The sequence below is a fragment of the Mustela nigripes genome, chromosome 16, assembly GCF_022355385.1.
Source record: "Mustela nigripes isolate SB6536 chromosome 16, MUSNIG.SB6536, whole genome shotgun sequence".
Lineage (NCBI taxonomy): Eukaryota > Metazoa > Chordata > Mammalia > Carnivora > Mustelidae > Mustela > Mustela nigripes.
This window is the reverse complement of record NC_081572.1, coordinates 13956927-13972372: the sequence shown is the minus strand read 5'-3', so window position 1 is coordinate 13972372 and position 15446 is coordinate 13956927. Positions and strand designations below refer to the sequence as shown.

The 15446-nt window shown below is 38.1% G+C and overlaps 1 protein-coding gene across 1 annotated transcript in view; it reads right to left on the bottom strand.

Annotated features, from left to right (window-relative positions):
* The window catches only part of SMURF2 (SMAD specific E3 ubiquitin protein ligase 2), a 122703-nt gene that overhangs the window by 8800 nt on the left and 98457 nt on the right, over positions 1–15446 (bottom strand). The window contains exons 10-15 of the mRNA XM_059380793.1: positions 11637–11795; positions 9760–9955; positions 8274–8377; positions 5783–5897; positions 3501–3679; positions 2797–2934 (exon numbers count right to left, since the gene is read on the bottom strand). Coding sequence (XP_059236776.1) covers positions 2797–2934; positions 3501–3679; positions 5783–5897; positions 8274–8377; positions 9760–9955; positions 11637–11795 — 891 coding nt within the window. The remainder of the gene's footprint in view (positions 1–2796; positions 2935–3500; positions 3680–5782; positions 5898–8273; positions 8378–9759; positions 9956–11636; positions 11796–15446) is intronic.

Genomic DNA, 15446 nt, shown 5'->3' with positions numbered 1-15446 from the left:
GTGATCTCTGTCAAATAAATAAAATCTTGGGACGTCTGGGTGGCTCAGTTGGTTAGGCCTCTGCCTTCGGCTCAGGTTATGGTCTCGGCGTCCTGGGATGGAGCCCCACATCGGGCTCTCTGCTCAGTGGGAAGCCTGCTTCCCCCTCTCTCTGCCTACTTGTGATCTCTCTGTCAAATAAATAAATAAAATCCTTAAAAAAATTTTTTTTAAAAATAAATAAATAATAAATAAAATCTTAAAAAAAAACAAAAAACAAACCTGAAAGACGTAATTTTACCAACAAAAAGTACACCAAACTACATCCAATGTGTAGCTTTACTTATATTTTTGACTTGGACTTATAACTGAATTGCCTTTAAAAATAAATTTATCTACTTGGGAAAACTTCTCCATCTCAAAAATCTCAGAACTATTCATCTTCCAAATATGCCAGTACTTCCTCTTCCAAACATGGGAAACCAATCTCTACTCTGAGAAGTTACTTAACATCAGATCCTTTGGCAAAACTCATTTTTGTTTGCTTGTTTAAGAGGACAGCAAAATTGTACGTCTTTGCAAAAGTTTTTCCTCTGTAACTTTTTTAAAGATTTTATTTATTTGAGGGACGCCCGGGTGGCTCAGTTGGTTAGGCAGCTGCCTTCGGCTTAGGTCATGATCCCAGGACTGGGATCGAGTCCCACATCGGGCTCCTTGCTCAGCAGGGAGCCTGCTTCTCCCTCTGCCTCTGCCTGCCATTCTGTCTGCCTGTGCTCGCTCTCTCCCCCTCTCTCTCTCTGATAAATAAATAAAATAAAAAGATTTTATTTACTTGAGAAAGAGAGACGGCCAGAGAGAGAGAGAGCACAAGCAGGGGAAGCAGCAGAGGGACAGGGAGAAGCAGGCTCCCTCAGCAGGGAGCCTGGGATCATGACCTGAGCTGAAGGCAGCTGCCTAACCAACTGAGCCACCCAGGAGCCCCTCTGTAACTTTTTTCTGTCAAAACTGTATCCACTAGGAGATGTGACTATGTCCTGAACACATGACTGAGTCCTGGCAAGTGGGGTCTAGGAAGTGAGGAGGCCATGCTAGACGGTCCATTCTACTAACTCGCTCCTCCCTGGCTACTTCCAGGCCCAGCACCAGCACTGCCTCATCCCAGCCTAACACTTTACTTGGTACGCAGACTTCCTGGACATCTTTCAAATAATTATAAAACAATATCGACTTTGTTCCCATATAATTCCTAAAACTTGCCTTTTTAAAAAAGATTTTTATTATTTGACAGAGAGAGAAAGAAAGAGAGGCAGGCAGAGAGAGAGGGAGCAGGCTCCCCGGTGAACAAAGTCCAATGGAGACTCGAATCCAGGACCCTGGGATCATGACCTAAGCCCAAGGCAAGCGCTTAACCAACTGAGCCACCAGGTGCCCCTAAAAATTGCCTTAAAAAATTTTTCTTTTTTTACTTGTTAATTTTTTTTAGTAATCTCCATACCCAATGTGGGTCTCAAACTCATGATCTTGAGATCAAGAATCACATGTTCTTCCAACTGAGCCAGCCTGGTGCCCCTAAAACTTTTTTTTTAACTCTGACAACTTTCTTTTAAAACATCCATATAATATTCTGTTGAATGTATGTATGTAAATCGTTCTCTAAAAACATTTCATCAGTTTTCAGCTGATTTTACAAATAGTATCTAACTGAACATCCATATTTGTATTTCTTTAACTACATGTGTTTCCACAGAATAGATTCTTCAAAACAGAGCTGCTAGTTGAAAGGCACATGCATTTTCATTTTGATAGCCATTATCAAACTGCTTTCCAAAAAAGCTATTCCAGTGCTCACGCCTGCGAACAGTCTGTGAGAACGATGGGCCTCACTTGTCAGCCAGGACAGTTTAAGCCAGTAAGACTTAGGGACATATCTACACCAAGAAGTACAGCGTGTACATTTCTATGTCCATGTGGTCAAGTTCAAATGCCTACATTTGACTACCATTTAAAAGAACTTTAGTTACCATAGGCCAAATGATCTAACCTGATACTTCTAAATTCCTCAATCATCAGGGGATGACAGAAAATCTGAAGAACGTTTTCTAGTGCTCACAGACGTGCCTGCTCATAGATGGGGCAGGTGCTGGTCACGGAGTACAGCCACGGCCTGTACGGATATAGCTGTGGCGCTGTGACCAGCCCCACGCGCCTGGTGTCCTGCTATCCGTGCCTTCGTGCAACCCCTCGTCCACACTGAGCCTGGGCTGGCTTGGGACTCACTTTAACAGAAAGAACACAACAGAGGTGATCTGGCCAGTTCTAGGCTTAGTTAGGCCTTCAGAAGGTCTGACAACCTCTGCATGTGTGCTCTGGGAAACCAGCTGCCCCACAGGAAGTCCAGCTATGCTGGGAAGAGAATGGCTGTGGGGAGAATTCTGATAGGCCCCGGATACCGTCTGGGGATAACCAGGGAGCCCAACCAACAGTGAGAACTGGACCCCAAATGGTGACCCAGGGGCCATCTAGCCAGCCCCTGGCCATGTGAGCCACCCTCACTGAGTAAGAGGCCATCCTGGTGCCAGTCCCCGTTGACACCACGTGCAGGGCTGAAGGTCTCCCTGCTGTTCTCCATCTGAGTTACTGACCCACAGAATTGTGAGAAAAAATAAAATGGTGGTGGTTTTTAAAGCCACTCAATTCTGCAGAAGCCTATTTTGTAGCAGTAAGTGACAAGACCTAAATACTTCAGTGTTTGGTTGCTGTACAGTTATTCTAGAGTCTTGAAACAATTCTCAGGCGTGAGAACATAGAGGAATTTACCTAACATATTCTTTTTTATTTTCTTCAGTAACAGGGATACTCTTGCCGTTCGGTTTAAGTTCATGCTGAATGATCTCACCATATGCATTATGTTCGACACAGAAAGTATGGTCCAAAACACCGGTGATATCATTCTCACTAGAAAGGAAAAGAGAGAAAGATATTTAACTGGAAAATCTAAAATACGGATCCTACAGATATCTTAACTGGTAAGACAGATAAAACTAAGAGTTCTATGACACGATAAATGTAAGATCAGATTCCTGTTGCTAGTCCTTATGGCACCTACCTCCTAGTTCTCGGGCAGAAAGGTCAAAGAGCTTTCACCTTCATAAACACAGGAAACATTACACTTTCTGAGTAATGACAAAGCCCCCTGGCCAAACCTGGGCTTTACACAAGGAAAAACTTCAATTACGTTTGGCTTTTAGGTAAGACGCTCTATTTGAATGTAACCCCCACGCAACCAAACGCCTGAGTGTCCCATGAGAAAGCTACCTGTGTATTTGGTAAAAATAAGTATGGCCTATGAAATATACGGGAAAGCAGCAGAAAGAGCGAAAGTTTTATGTGGTCCTAACACTTAGATAATCTCTCTCAATAGTCTCTGTGCATTAGTTTTTGGAAAAAGTACTTCCGTTTTGAAACATGCACTAAGGCTCAGATTCTAACTATAATGAACAGATACAAGACTCAATACGTACAGGATCCACACCAAACTGTTATGAAGATCTGGATCAACTAATTCCATGTCATCCAAAGTAATTGACTTCCCGAGCAACTGCTTATAAAAAGGCAACGTGAAACCACCGTCAATATAATGTCCATGAAACACCGCCATTCCCATTATCCGTCCAACAAAGTGGAAATATGATAAATGTTCCTGAAATTGAGAAAAGTTTATATAAGTACTCAGGTCAGATACTATACAGGGAATTTTTAATAAAAATTAGGCAAGAGCCATCTTTTTTATAACTGTCAATTTATACTCTACAATTTATGTAAGTGGAAAAGGCCATCGTATCAAAGGTCAATAATCAGTAGGGAGAGTTTCTATAGGGCACGTTCAAAATTCTCGCCATTGCTAAAATATTACACCAGAGACAAGCTTCTCCCAGGGTAAAGTCACTTTGTAAAATTATCTTTAGAAATTAAGTTCAGGGGCGCCTGGGTGGCTCAGTAGGTTCGAGGTCATGATCTCAGAGTCCTGGGACCAAGCCCCGCATCAGGCTCTCTGTTTGGCGGGGAGCCTGCTTCCCCCTCTCCCTCTGCCTGCCTCTCTGCCTGCTTGTGATCTCTGTCTGTCAAATAAATAAAATCTTAAAAAAAAAAAAAAAAAAAGAAAGAAAGAAAGAAATTAAGTCCAAACGTCACTCCCACTGTAGCTCTGTGAAACCACTCACAGATCCTACGCCTGCTGAGCCTTTACAATCCTGACTCTGTCACAGAAAAAAAAAAGCCTTCAATACTACACCTCCCTATTTCCTTGACCTAACCAGCATCTGAACTTCAGAACACCACAGATTAAAGAGCACAGATTTCATGTCTAACTTGGACCAGAGCCCTAATTCTGCCAGTTACTAGCCATGCATATTTGGGCAAATTACTTCACTCCTATAGGATTCATTTTCCACATGTGGAAAGATGGGGGTCCTAACAGTACTCTGCGAGGAGCCAGAATGGACGATGAAGCTCATGGCACTGGACAGGCGCACAGTAAACATTCAGCAAACACAAGCTATTATTAATACAATGGCAGAAATGGACTCCCCAAGCAGAGCCTTCACCTAAAAATCTTCCCTTTATAAAACTTCTCTGCAATGAACCTATCATTTCTACCATGTTTGGGTATATTTGGTCTTTCATGACAAACTGTTATTGGCATTTAAAATTTTCTTTCTTTGGGGCGCCTGGGTGGCTCAGTGGGTTAAGCCGCTGCCTTCAGCTCGGGTCATGATCTCAGGGTCCTGGGATCGAGTCCCATATCGGGCTCTCTGCTCAGCAGGGAGCCTGCTTCCCTCTCTTTCTCTCTGCCTGCCTCTCTACCTACTTGTGATCTCTCTCTGTCAAATAAATAAATAAAATCTTAAAAATAAAATAAAATAAAAATAAAATTTTCTTTCTTCTCTAGTTAATAAGTAATCTTTAGCTCATCTTTAAACCTCTCTCTTTTATCTTAAAAGAAAGTTTTTTAAAAGGAAAATATTTAAAAATAGACAAGCAAAACAAAAAATCACCCATAATATAACACCTAGAGATAACCTCTGTCAGTATTAAACCGTAGAGTCTCTCAATGTTTACATATATATGTATTTACCAAAATTGTATCAACTTATTTTGTAACTTTCTTTTCACTTAATGTATCATGAACACTTTATCCATCATTAACTACTATCCCACAGTGTCATTTTAGTGTCTATACAGTATGCCCTTGTATGGAAAGCTAACAGACATAATATAAAAACCGATTAGTAACAGATACTAGCTTTTGTTGAGTGCTTAATAATGCACAGTAGGGTTAACAATGTACATCACTATGCTTAATACTTACTGAGCAGGGTCCCACTTAATTGTCACAATCCTTCTGAGGTTCAAATTATGCTTATTATTAACAATGATAAAATTGAGGCTTAATCATAAAGCCAGTAAGTAACAGGACCAGGATATATGATCTCATGTCTATCTAATTCCGGAAACTAAGCTCTTAACCATGAACATAATTTTGCTTCATATCATAATTTATCCAATCCCTCGCTTATGGACATGATGTTGTTTCCAACCAGGGCTCCTTTAAGTGATGCAGTGCGCATCCTGGAGCACAGATTACTGCATCTATCCATACCGATTTCCTTGATTTTCTAAAGGAGGACTTGCTAGGTAGATTCTGACTCGAACAGGGACAGTGATCCTAAACTACACTGACATTTCAAATAAAAAGCATTACAAGTCCCAAGTTAATTCACCTCTTCAGAACCACCAACCTTACCGGATTAACCGCAGAATCAGGATTGATCTGCAATGTGTAGATATCATCTCTTGAATACTGGAAGAGGCCGTAGTACGGATTCAACATTTCATGGGACAAGAGATACAACCACTCCCTAGAAAGCAAGATAGGGTACAGGAATTTTTTTGTTAATGAATATTTTTATTAAGATATGCTCTTAATTATTTCAGCAAGGAATTTTTTAAATAAAGGAAAATAAAGCAGCACTAACTAGTTCTATAAAATGACACTGGAAAACTCTACCATGCCCCAAAAAACAAATAAACTCTTGTTTTGTTACACTGAAGTCACATCTCACTCTGTTTATGGCAATTTTATGACATCTCAGCACCAAAGAGTATAAAGTAATATCCCGAAGTGCCAATGACTCATTAGATGCTGCAGCCCAGTGGCCTGTTACCTACTTAATTACTAAGTAAGATTCTAATCCAGGATAAACATAAAATGAAGGGAAGATTTTTTTCCCCCCAAAACATCCGTGTAGTCTATACTATTCTGGTCCATTCCTATCATGGCCCATTTATACTGGTTTATACTGATCAACAGTATAGCAGTGATTTACTCTCACTTTTGGACAAGGTTCTGTTTTGTCGTTGACGTTGTTTAGTAAGGAAATTATCCCATTTCATCATCTTTTGTGTAAACCTTAAAATACATCATAATCGAGTATGAAGTGATCAGGAACAGCAAGGCATTCGGTATAGGTAGGAACACAAGAGCAAGCCTGCATTTGGGGGTAGGTTTCAGAGTAATTGGTTTCAAGAGTACATCAGTGTTTTAAAAACCACATAATAAGTAGTACTATCACTGGAAACTTAACAAATTCTTTGTTTTTCAAAGTATGAAAGGTAACTTATTACTTATCTTTAAGTCTAGGACTTAAAGAGATGTAGTTATAGTCTCAATTCTTGTCATTCTTTCACTAGGAAAGATACCTATGTATGTTCCAATATTATGGATTAAACAGACTGAGGGGCCCCTGGGTGGCTCAATTGGTTAAGCATCTGCCTTCGGCTCAGGTCATGATCCCAGCATCCTGGGATCGAGCCCTGGCATCACATCGAGCTCCCTGCTTCTCCCTCTGACCCTCCCCCGCTCATGCTCTTGTTCACTGTCTCTCTTTCCAATAAACAAATAAAACCTTAAAAAAAAAGATTGAATGATGTTTTTAGGAAATGCAGTGAAACACTACTGACAAGTAGTTAAAAATGTTTCAAAGTTCTGTAAGTGATTTAGTCTAAATCAAATCACTACCATTTATGTAATACTAGAAAAACTTGAGATTTTTTAGGAAGGTTTCCACATAAACAATGTGCCAACACACTTAACAAGCTCACCTGACATGTCTTCTATGCTTTCTTATGCATTATTTTAAAGAAAATCGAAATATTTGTTTTGTTTTACCAAGTACTTTGAATACACATCTAAGCAGACCCAGCTACTCTGGCGTTTCACTATGCAATAAAGAGCAGAAAAAGCATTTCATTGCCACATAGCATTTAGTCTGCCCAAACCCTGACCATAGCGAGGTTAAGAAATAAATAACAAAAAACTGACTAGTTTCTTGACTATACATATAATTACAGCATTTAGATTCCATCAACAGGTAATTAACAGGTCTTCCCAAGAAGCATTCAAATCTAGTTATGAGCAAATTCTAAGAATTCCACAGAAACTCTCAAGCCCTAAGTATGATGTACATGTGATGAATTCTAAGATTCGAAACTAAAGAAATTATCCATTTATTGGTAAAAAGGCCACAGGATAAAAATAAGCCTATAGGTGACAACCAGTAATGCGACTTAGTGGAAACACAAATTTAATTTAGGCTGATTTAGATGAGGGATAGCAGAATTATTATGATGGTCCTTAGGACATTTCAGTACAGAAGCTATACTGTTTCTGCTACATCTACATAAAGTATAAAAAAATGTATATTTGAAAGTAGCATAAACATTACAGCTTCTATACTGAAACATTTTAAAAGACTACTTGAAATACACACCTATGTACACCCGCGCTTCCCTACTTACATGCACACACAGACGCTACTTTAACAAGGTTAAAAAGCATGGCAACGGGAGCAAAGGAAAACAGCACTGAGTTTAGAATATATGTCATTAAAATCTCCAGACCGTTCCTAACAATGTAAAGCAGAGGGAATAACACATACTGAAGGAGAGAGATGGAGAGCATGCGGGGCCCGTGGGGCCCACCACTGCCCATGTAGGGGTGCAGCTAGTTTTCAGAGGCAGTCTCGCTGGGCTGGCTAATCCACAGGGAGCTCTCAGTTACTCTGTGGTGGCAGTCCTGCTCCAGCCTCATCACGAACACATCTATTAGGAAATCCACTGTATTGCAAAAATTAGGGAATGTTACGCTAGAAAATAAATATCAGTGAGAAGATTCACCAGAGGAAGTATCTTAAACTTATAAACCATACGTCCTTTACTCATGAGCAAGTCTTTACCTGGCAACCCCTCCATAGTCAAGGCCTTCTTCTCCACGAAATTTTATCATTAATCGCTTCCACAGATCTTTGGGTCTCATTTTCATGACCTGCCGATAGGATTCCTGAAAAAAAATTAACACACTATTGTTACTAGGTGCTTTAAACTTGTTATTTAAACCCTCCCTTGCATTTTACCTACAAAACATACATTTATTGAAATAAGATTAAATTTGTTCAACAATCAAATCAATGGATAAACTCGAAGTGTTTGAAACTTCATGGAACTTATAAGAGCAAGATGGATATAGTTAAATACTACTGAAATTAATTCATTTGATAAATGCTATATTAACAACCTAAGTACAAAACTCCATATTTAAGTTCTATGAACCACAGCAATGACTACACAACTCACATTATGAATTTGATAAAAGTACCAAATTTTTAAAAGTTGGTTGACCTAATTCTAGGTCACAGGCACCAACAGAAAGATGAGAAAAAGAAAGTTCCAAAGAATATAAGTAATCATTTATTTGATTGTCATTAAACCAGCATCTTCATATTATTTTAAAATATAAAACTGACTTACAAACAAGGTTAGAACTGTTCTGAGAGAAGAAAAGTTGATCCTTTAGGAAAAAGGTTATCAAATCCCCAAACATCAAACCCATGAATCTTCCAATGAGTGGGAAAACCCTGCCTTGGACCTCTACCACTTATTACAGAAGAACTTTGAAAGTGATAGCAGGGCTATAAAGTCCAAAAATAAAAATATACGAGGAAGGAAGATCTTCAATAAATTAAGGAAGTAGTTCAAAAAGAATTAAACAAAATGGCTTTTGGACTTTAGAGTCACTCATCCTTTGGAAGAATTAGAAACTAAGGGATGGATAATATTTGTGGCCTTTTAAAACTCAGTAACAGGGCCGGGGCACCTGGCTGGCAATGGAGCATGTGTACCTTGATTTTGGGGTTGTGAGGTCAAGCCCCACTCCGGGTATAAAGTTTACTTTAAAAAAAAAAAAAAAAAGTAGGGGCGCCTAGGTGGCTCAGTGGGTTAAAGCCTCTGCCTTCTGCTCAGGTCATGATCCCAGGGTCCTGGGATTGAGGCGCACATCAGGCTCTCTGCGCTGTGGTGAGTCTGCTTCCCACTCTCTCTCTGTCTGCCTCTCTGCCTACTTGTGATCTCTGTCAAATAAGTAAATAAATAATCTTTTTTTTAAAAGTATAATTAGATATATATCTATACATAAAAATTCATTAACAAATAAGTATTTGCAATGCAGAGACCAAGCTGATGCAACTGGAATATTTCACACACTTGATCCCATTTAAATGTTTACCTTCTAGATTAAGCCTCTGATATTATTGCCTTTATTCCCCACAATTAAGAAAGAACTTAATTAAAACTCTCCCATTCGAGATAGGAATTTCAGAAAGTATTCTTAGAAAATAGCAAACACTGAAATTTAATTTTTCTCTATTTTAAGGCTTGTAAATTTACCTCAAAAATCTCTTCCCTGGAAACCTCAATGCGGCAATGACCAGCTTGAGGCTGTTGTTGGGAAAGTTCCTGCCGCAAAATTTTTAGTTTCTGAACCAGGTCTCGCTTGTACCGTGGGACTGTCAGACACTCCGCATCATCAGGGCATAACGATACCACCTGCTGCTGCTGCTGGTCTTTCAACTGGTTCTGCCGACTAAAAGTAAACAGAAATGCTGCTATTTTAAATAAAAGAGATTGCAATTATACATTTTAAAAAGAGCATCATACTAGAAAGTAAGTCTACCTACATAATTTTCAGGACTTGTGATATTCATGGCTTGACATTTTTGATGACGATAAACTACCTCCAAAGTTTATTTCTCAGAATCCACATGAAATTATAAAATTGAACAACAGAGTTTTCATTCAGCTTTATACAGCTGCTGAAAATAAATTTCTTAAATACCATTCTCCATTTTCTTCTGCATAGCTGACCATCACGCATTTTAAAACTCAGGCATACGCCAAAATCCCTGTGCCCGTTATCTAGAGTCTGTCTCTCTGGAAGAAAGAGCTTGAGCCAGTGGTTTGGCAGGAGCCCCTTTTCCTCTCTGCGCTACGTCTAGACCACAAGAATGTGGAAGGTCACGTGGAAGCTACTGGCACAGAGAAATGAACACACTACAAACATGTCTACATGCCTTAGAAAATGACTACTTTTCTTTTTATTGTGATAAAATATACAACACATAAAATTTACCATTTTAACCTTTTTCTAATATAGTCAGTGGCATTAAATACATTCCCATTGTTGTGCTAAAGTGACTTCTACACGTGTACACACATGGTTTGCCACAAAATACATGACAGTAATCTCCCAAGCACAGCAGAAATATAATACTTTAAAAGGGCACATTGCCTACAAATATTTTTATTCTCCCAGCAAAAATATTGTAGGTTACACCTAAGAATTTTTTTAAAAGAACCTGATGATATAATGAACTACTTAATTCCAATAAACTATCAGGAAGTAAAAAACCCAGAAATTCACTACTGATGCCATGCAGAAAACGGAATCATTTTGATTTTGAGTTTTAGATTTTATCTATTTGACAGAGAGAGAGACAGCAAGAGAAGGAACACAAGCAGGGGGAATGGGAGAGGGAGAAGCAGGCTTCCCGCTGAGCAGGGAGCCCGACACACGGGGCTCAACGCCAGGATCCTGGACTCAGGACCTGAGCCAAAGGCAGTCACTTAATAACTGAGCCACCCCGGTGCCCCTTCAATGAATTTCTGTGTTTTAAACCACCTGTATGTGCCACTTTGTTACGGCAGCCCTAGGAAACTAATACAGGTGAAGCCTGACAGGAGGAGGACTTAACAAAGAAGCACAAGGAAATTTGGGAGGATGATGGATATGTTCACTATCTACACTTTGGTGATGGTTTCACAGGTGTATAATATGTCAAAACTTAAATTGTACACTTTAAAATGTGAAGTTTATTATAGGTCACTTACACTTCAATAAAGGTAATTAAGAGAGAAAAAAAAATCCCTCCGGGATGGGTTCAGCTATCCTGGAGCTATTTCTGATGCACTCACAGGAAAAGCTAAAAAGCATCTACCCGGGAAAGCATCCTGTCTCTTCAAGTGTGCATGATGTACCTTTGGTACATACCCTTTCCTTAACACTCCAGGACAGGTTCCTACTTAAGCACAGTGGGATTAAACTACTCATGTATCAAATAAAACATGTCATACTCTTATATAAAATTTCATCCAACAGAAGTTATTTATAATTAAAGAGAACAGACATTCTATCACATTATAAAAAGCATCTTCCGTCTTTTCTTATTCAGGCTTGCAATTTAACATGTATTGTTTCAAAAACTTACTTTAAAACTAAATGCAAGTTAGCTGAGAGCCGAGGATCTGTAAACTGTGTTGTTCTGTTGTTATGGTCAACGAAATAAACTCTGCCTGTTGCAGTATTACGGATCTCCCATCCAGGAGGCAATGGACCAAGCTCTTCACAATTGATGTTGCTAAGATCCCTGCAAAAACAAATATAAAATAAAAAATACCTCATTGCTGGGCCAGGCAAGTGTAAATGACACAAAACAATTCCATGAAGTCTGAGAAAATATATTGTTTCAGAAACTTGAGATGTCCTGCTAAAATCTTTAATTCCCAATGGTTTAACAAACTTGCATATTCAAAACCCAATTCATAAATGGCTCAGGAACTTATCACACAGTCCACATTTTTAGTAAGTTCATTCCTGGGCTTTCATGTAATACAGATTTTAAATTAATATAAAAGCAATCACAACATTTGCCAACATAAACTGTGCTTCAATACTTGTCTGACAAAATAGTTTTACAAATGTCAGTGACATAAGGAAAGAAAAAAATTTCCCTTCAATTATTACATTCATTACTACACCATAAGATTTGTATAAATAAATGTTCACTCCATAATAATCTTAAACTCTTCAACAAAGCAACACCGGGAATGTTACTGAATTTAGAGAGCCTGAAAATATTCACAGAATATATTTTAAAGGAAAATTGCTCCACTTTGAATTTTGAAAGCTATAAAGCTAGTGAATGAAGAACCTTTTTAAGACACCTAAGGAAGAATGCTATCAAGCTTACTGCTGCAATAAAATAAGCAAAAAGACTTTTAACAGATCAAAGACCATTGTTAATGTATTACACATTCTTAAAACACTGACAAAGATTTACAGGACCTTAATGAATAAAATAAAAGCATGTCTAATGTAAACTTAAACTGTAACAGATAATTGTAATGATTAATCTCATGTTTTTTAAAAGTTAAACTAGAAAAAGATTTTCCAGAAATAACTTCTTCTTGGTCATGGTGAAGCTTAATGATGGACACATCTAAGCACCCACAGATTACTGGAACAATGATTTGACTTCTGCCTTTAGGTGCCCCAAGAGACTCGATGCTCCAGAACAACTAAAGCTTAGAAAATACACTGCTAGTCTCAGAAGAGGTGAAAGAAAATTTCCAAGAAGCCTCTTCAAATTAAAAACAAAAATAAAACCAAACCACCATAGCTACAGCTGAAGCCGGAGCTTGTGGCAGGTAGGCAGGCAGAGGGGCAGGGCTAACACAGAGTAGTTGTTAATGGGGAAATGCAGCCCCAGGCCAGCTGCAAATTTGGAAAAGGAAATCTGGAACTTCCCCCACTAAGCTGAGAACTCAATGGGGAGATGAAATGATTCCAGGAATACTTCCTGAATTCCCACTTTGGGTCCACAGAACTCCAACCAATTAAGATCAGACAAACTCTCAAAGATCACCACACACTCCAGAAAGAAAAGTCATGACTGAGAGTTAGTGGAAACAATAAGCCACAGAATTAGATCCCTAAATACAGTCAGAGATCAAACAGAACCGCTATGATATGCAATGTTAAAAAAATTACAAACTATCAATGAGATATTATTATAACAATGAACAGATGGATCTTTTTAAATGGAGCTTTCTGAAAGGAAAAGTGATTACTGAAATCAAAGAATGAATAATTCTTTTGATATAATGCAGAATTTTGTTTTATATCATTTTATTTAGAATGTTTTAAATCTATAATCATATGTGGGAGAGCTCTAAGGAATGGGTTAAAAGAGTGGAAAACTGAAATGCTTTCATGTCCCATTAGGAAATGATTAAAGAAAAATGGAATGTTATACAGCCATAAAAATACAGATCTGTACCACAAGACTACATAGGACGGAATGTAATGAAGAACAAGGCATTAATCACGGTTTCAAAGAGAAATACAAAAGATGGCAAAATGGGAGTTCACAGATAATTCTAAGTTTACTGGACATCTTATAAAAGTAAAGTGTCTGACTATTTTATGAATGTCTTTGAACAGTAATGCTATCTTAATATAATCTAAATATTCACGGTCTGCTTTGTCAGAAGAGCCTCCATACAAAGGCACCTTTACTTAAAGGATCCTCCAAAACAAAAGATACAATACACATTTTTACAGGAATACTTCGGAAAACAGAGACTAAAGGAAAATAATCCAGACTTTAAAATTAAAGTCATTATTCAATACTCAACATAAAATAGTCCTAAACCTTTATAGAAACCCTTTACTCATGAATGAAAACCTGACATGTTTCCTTAGGAATAGCCAATGGTGATGCCAAAATCTCTCCCAATTTCAACTTCTGATGCCAGTTTAGATACTATTCTTCCAACAGATAACTCAAGATCAACTTTCTCAATATTGGTGAGAAATCACTTGGTTTTTTTTAAAAAAAAAGAAATCATTTTCTATTTCCTGCCAATGGTTTTAAATTATTTTACAGAAAAGGTCATTATTGACCTACAATTTGATTAACAGAATCCAAAACACTTCTTTTCCTAATTTACATAACAAATTCTTGTTTCTAAAAGTTATTTTTCAGTAAGCTTATTAATAAACAAAAAATTTCCTCCCCACTGCTTTTTAAACAGTTTACATTATCAAGAAATGGCAACCCTGGTACAATAATGAATGATCCACACGTTCCTTGGCTGCCACCCTCAAAAAATTTTAATTAAGCTGTATCACAGAGTAAAATATTTACATTAGAATAGCTTCATTTATAAATATCAGTTGGCCCTTGAATAATCCAAGCTTAAAGTGCATAGGTCCACTTATAAGCAGATTTTTTACAGAACAGTACTTAACTATAAATGTGCTTACCATTCCTAAGGATTTCTTTAACCTTTTTTCTGTAGCTTAGTTTACTGTGAGAGCACATATGTGATAAATATACAATGTATGTGCTAATCAACCGTTTATGTTATCAGTAGGGCTTATGGTCAACAGTGGGCTCTTAGCAAAGTTTTGGGGGAGTCAAAAGTTACACAGATAATCGACTGTGCGGGTGGTCGGTGCCCCAAACCCTGCATTGTTCAAGGGTCAACTGTAAATAGAGTATCAAAGCAATCCGAGATCAGCTAGTCACATCTGGTTTTGATTCAAATGCAAGACTCTTGACAAGTAGAGCTCTGAGTATAAGCTTGAGGCAGAAGAAGATCTCTTCACCCTCCCTGGTCTTTTTTTTTTTTTTTTTTTGAGAAGAATGGTGCATTTAGAATATAAAATATCTTCGTCTTACAAAGGTTTACATCCAGTTTACCAAGTTAAGATTAAGAATTTAGAGCTCACCCTTTTCTGTAGCTTCAAATGAACCTGACGATTTGCTCTGTTCAATAACTCAAAAGAGCTAAACAGTGTTTGAAAAACTTATTTGATATTAAAATGCATCCAAAATCCTGTTAAATAATTAAATCGATTTATGTGTCATTCCATCTTCTTCAAGTTAAAAGACAGCTGACATTTGGGTTAGTAAATGCATTGGCTTGGGTCATTGCCCTAGGGACCTGGGATGGAGCCCACGTCAGGTTTCCTGCTTTGCAGGAAGCCTATTTCTCTCTCTCCCTCTCCCCCTGCTTGTGTTCCCTCTCACTGTGTCTTTCTCTGTCAAATAAATAAATAAAAATATTTAAAAATAAATAAATAAATAAACAGATAGATAAGGTACAAGTACTGGTATTTAAAAGAAATTTAGGGGTGCCTGGGTGGCTCAGTGGGTTAAAGCCTCTGCCTTGGGCGCCTGGGTGGCTCAGTGGGTTAAGCCGCTGCCTTCGGCTCAGGTCATGATCTCAGG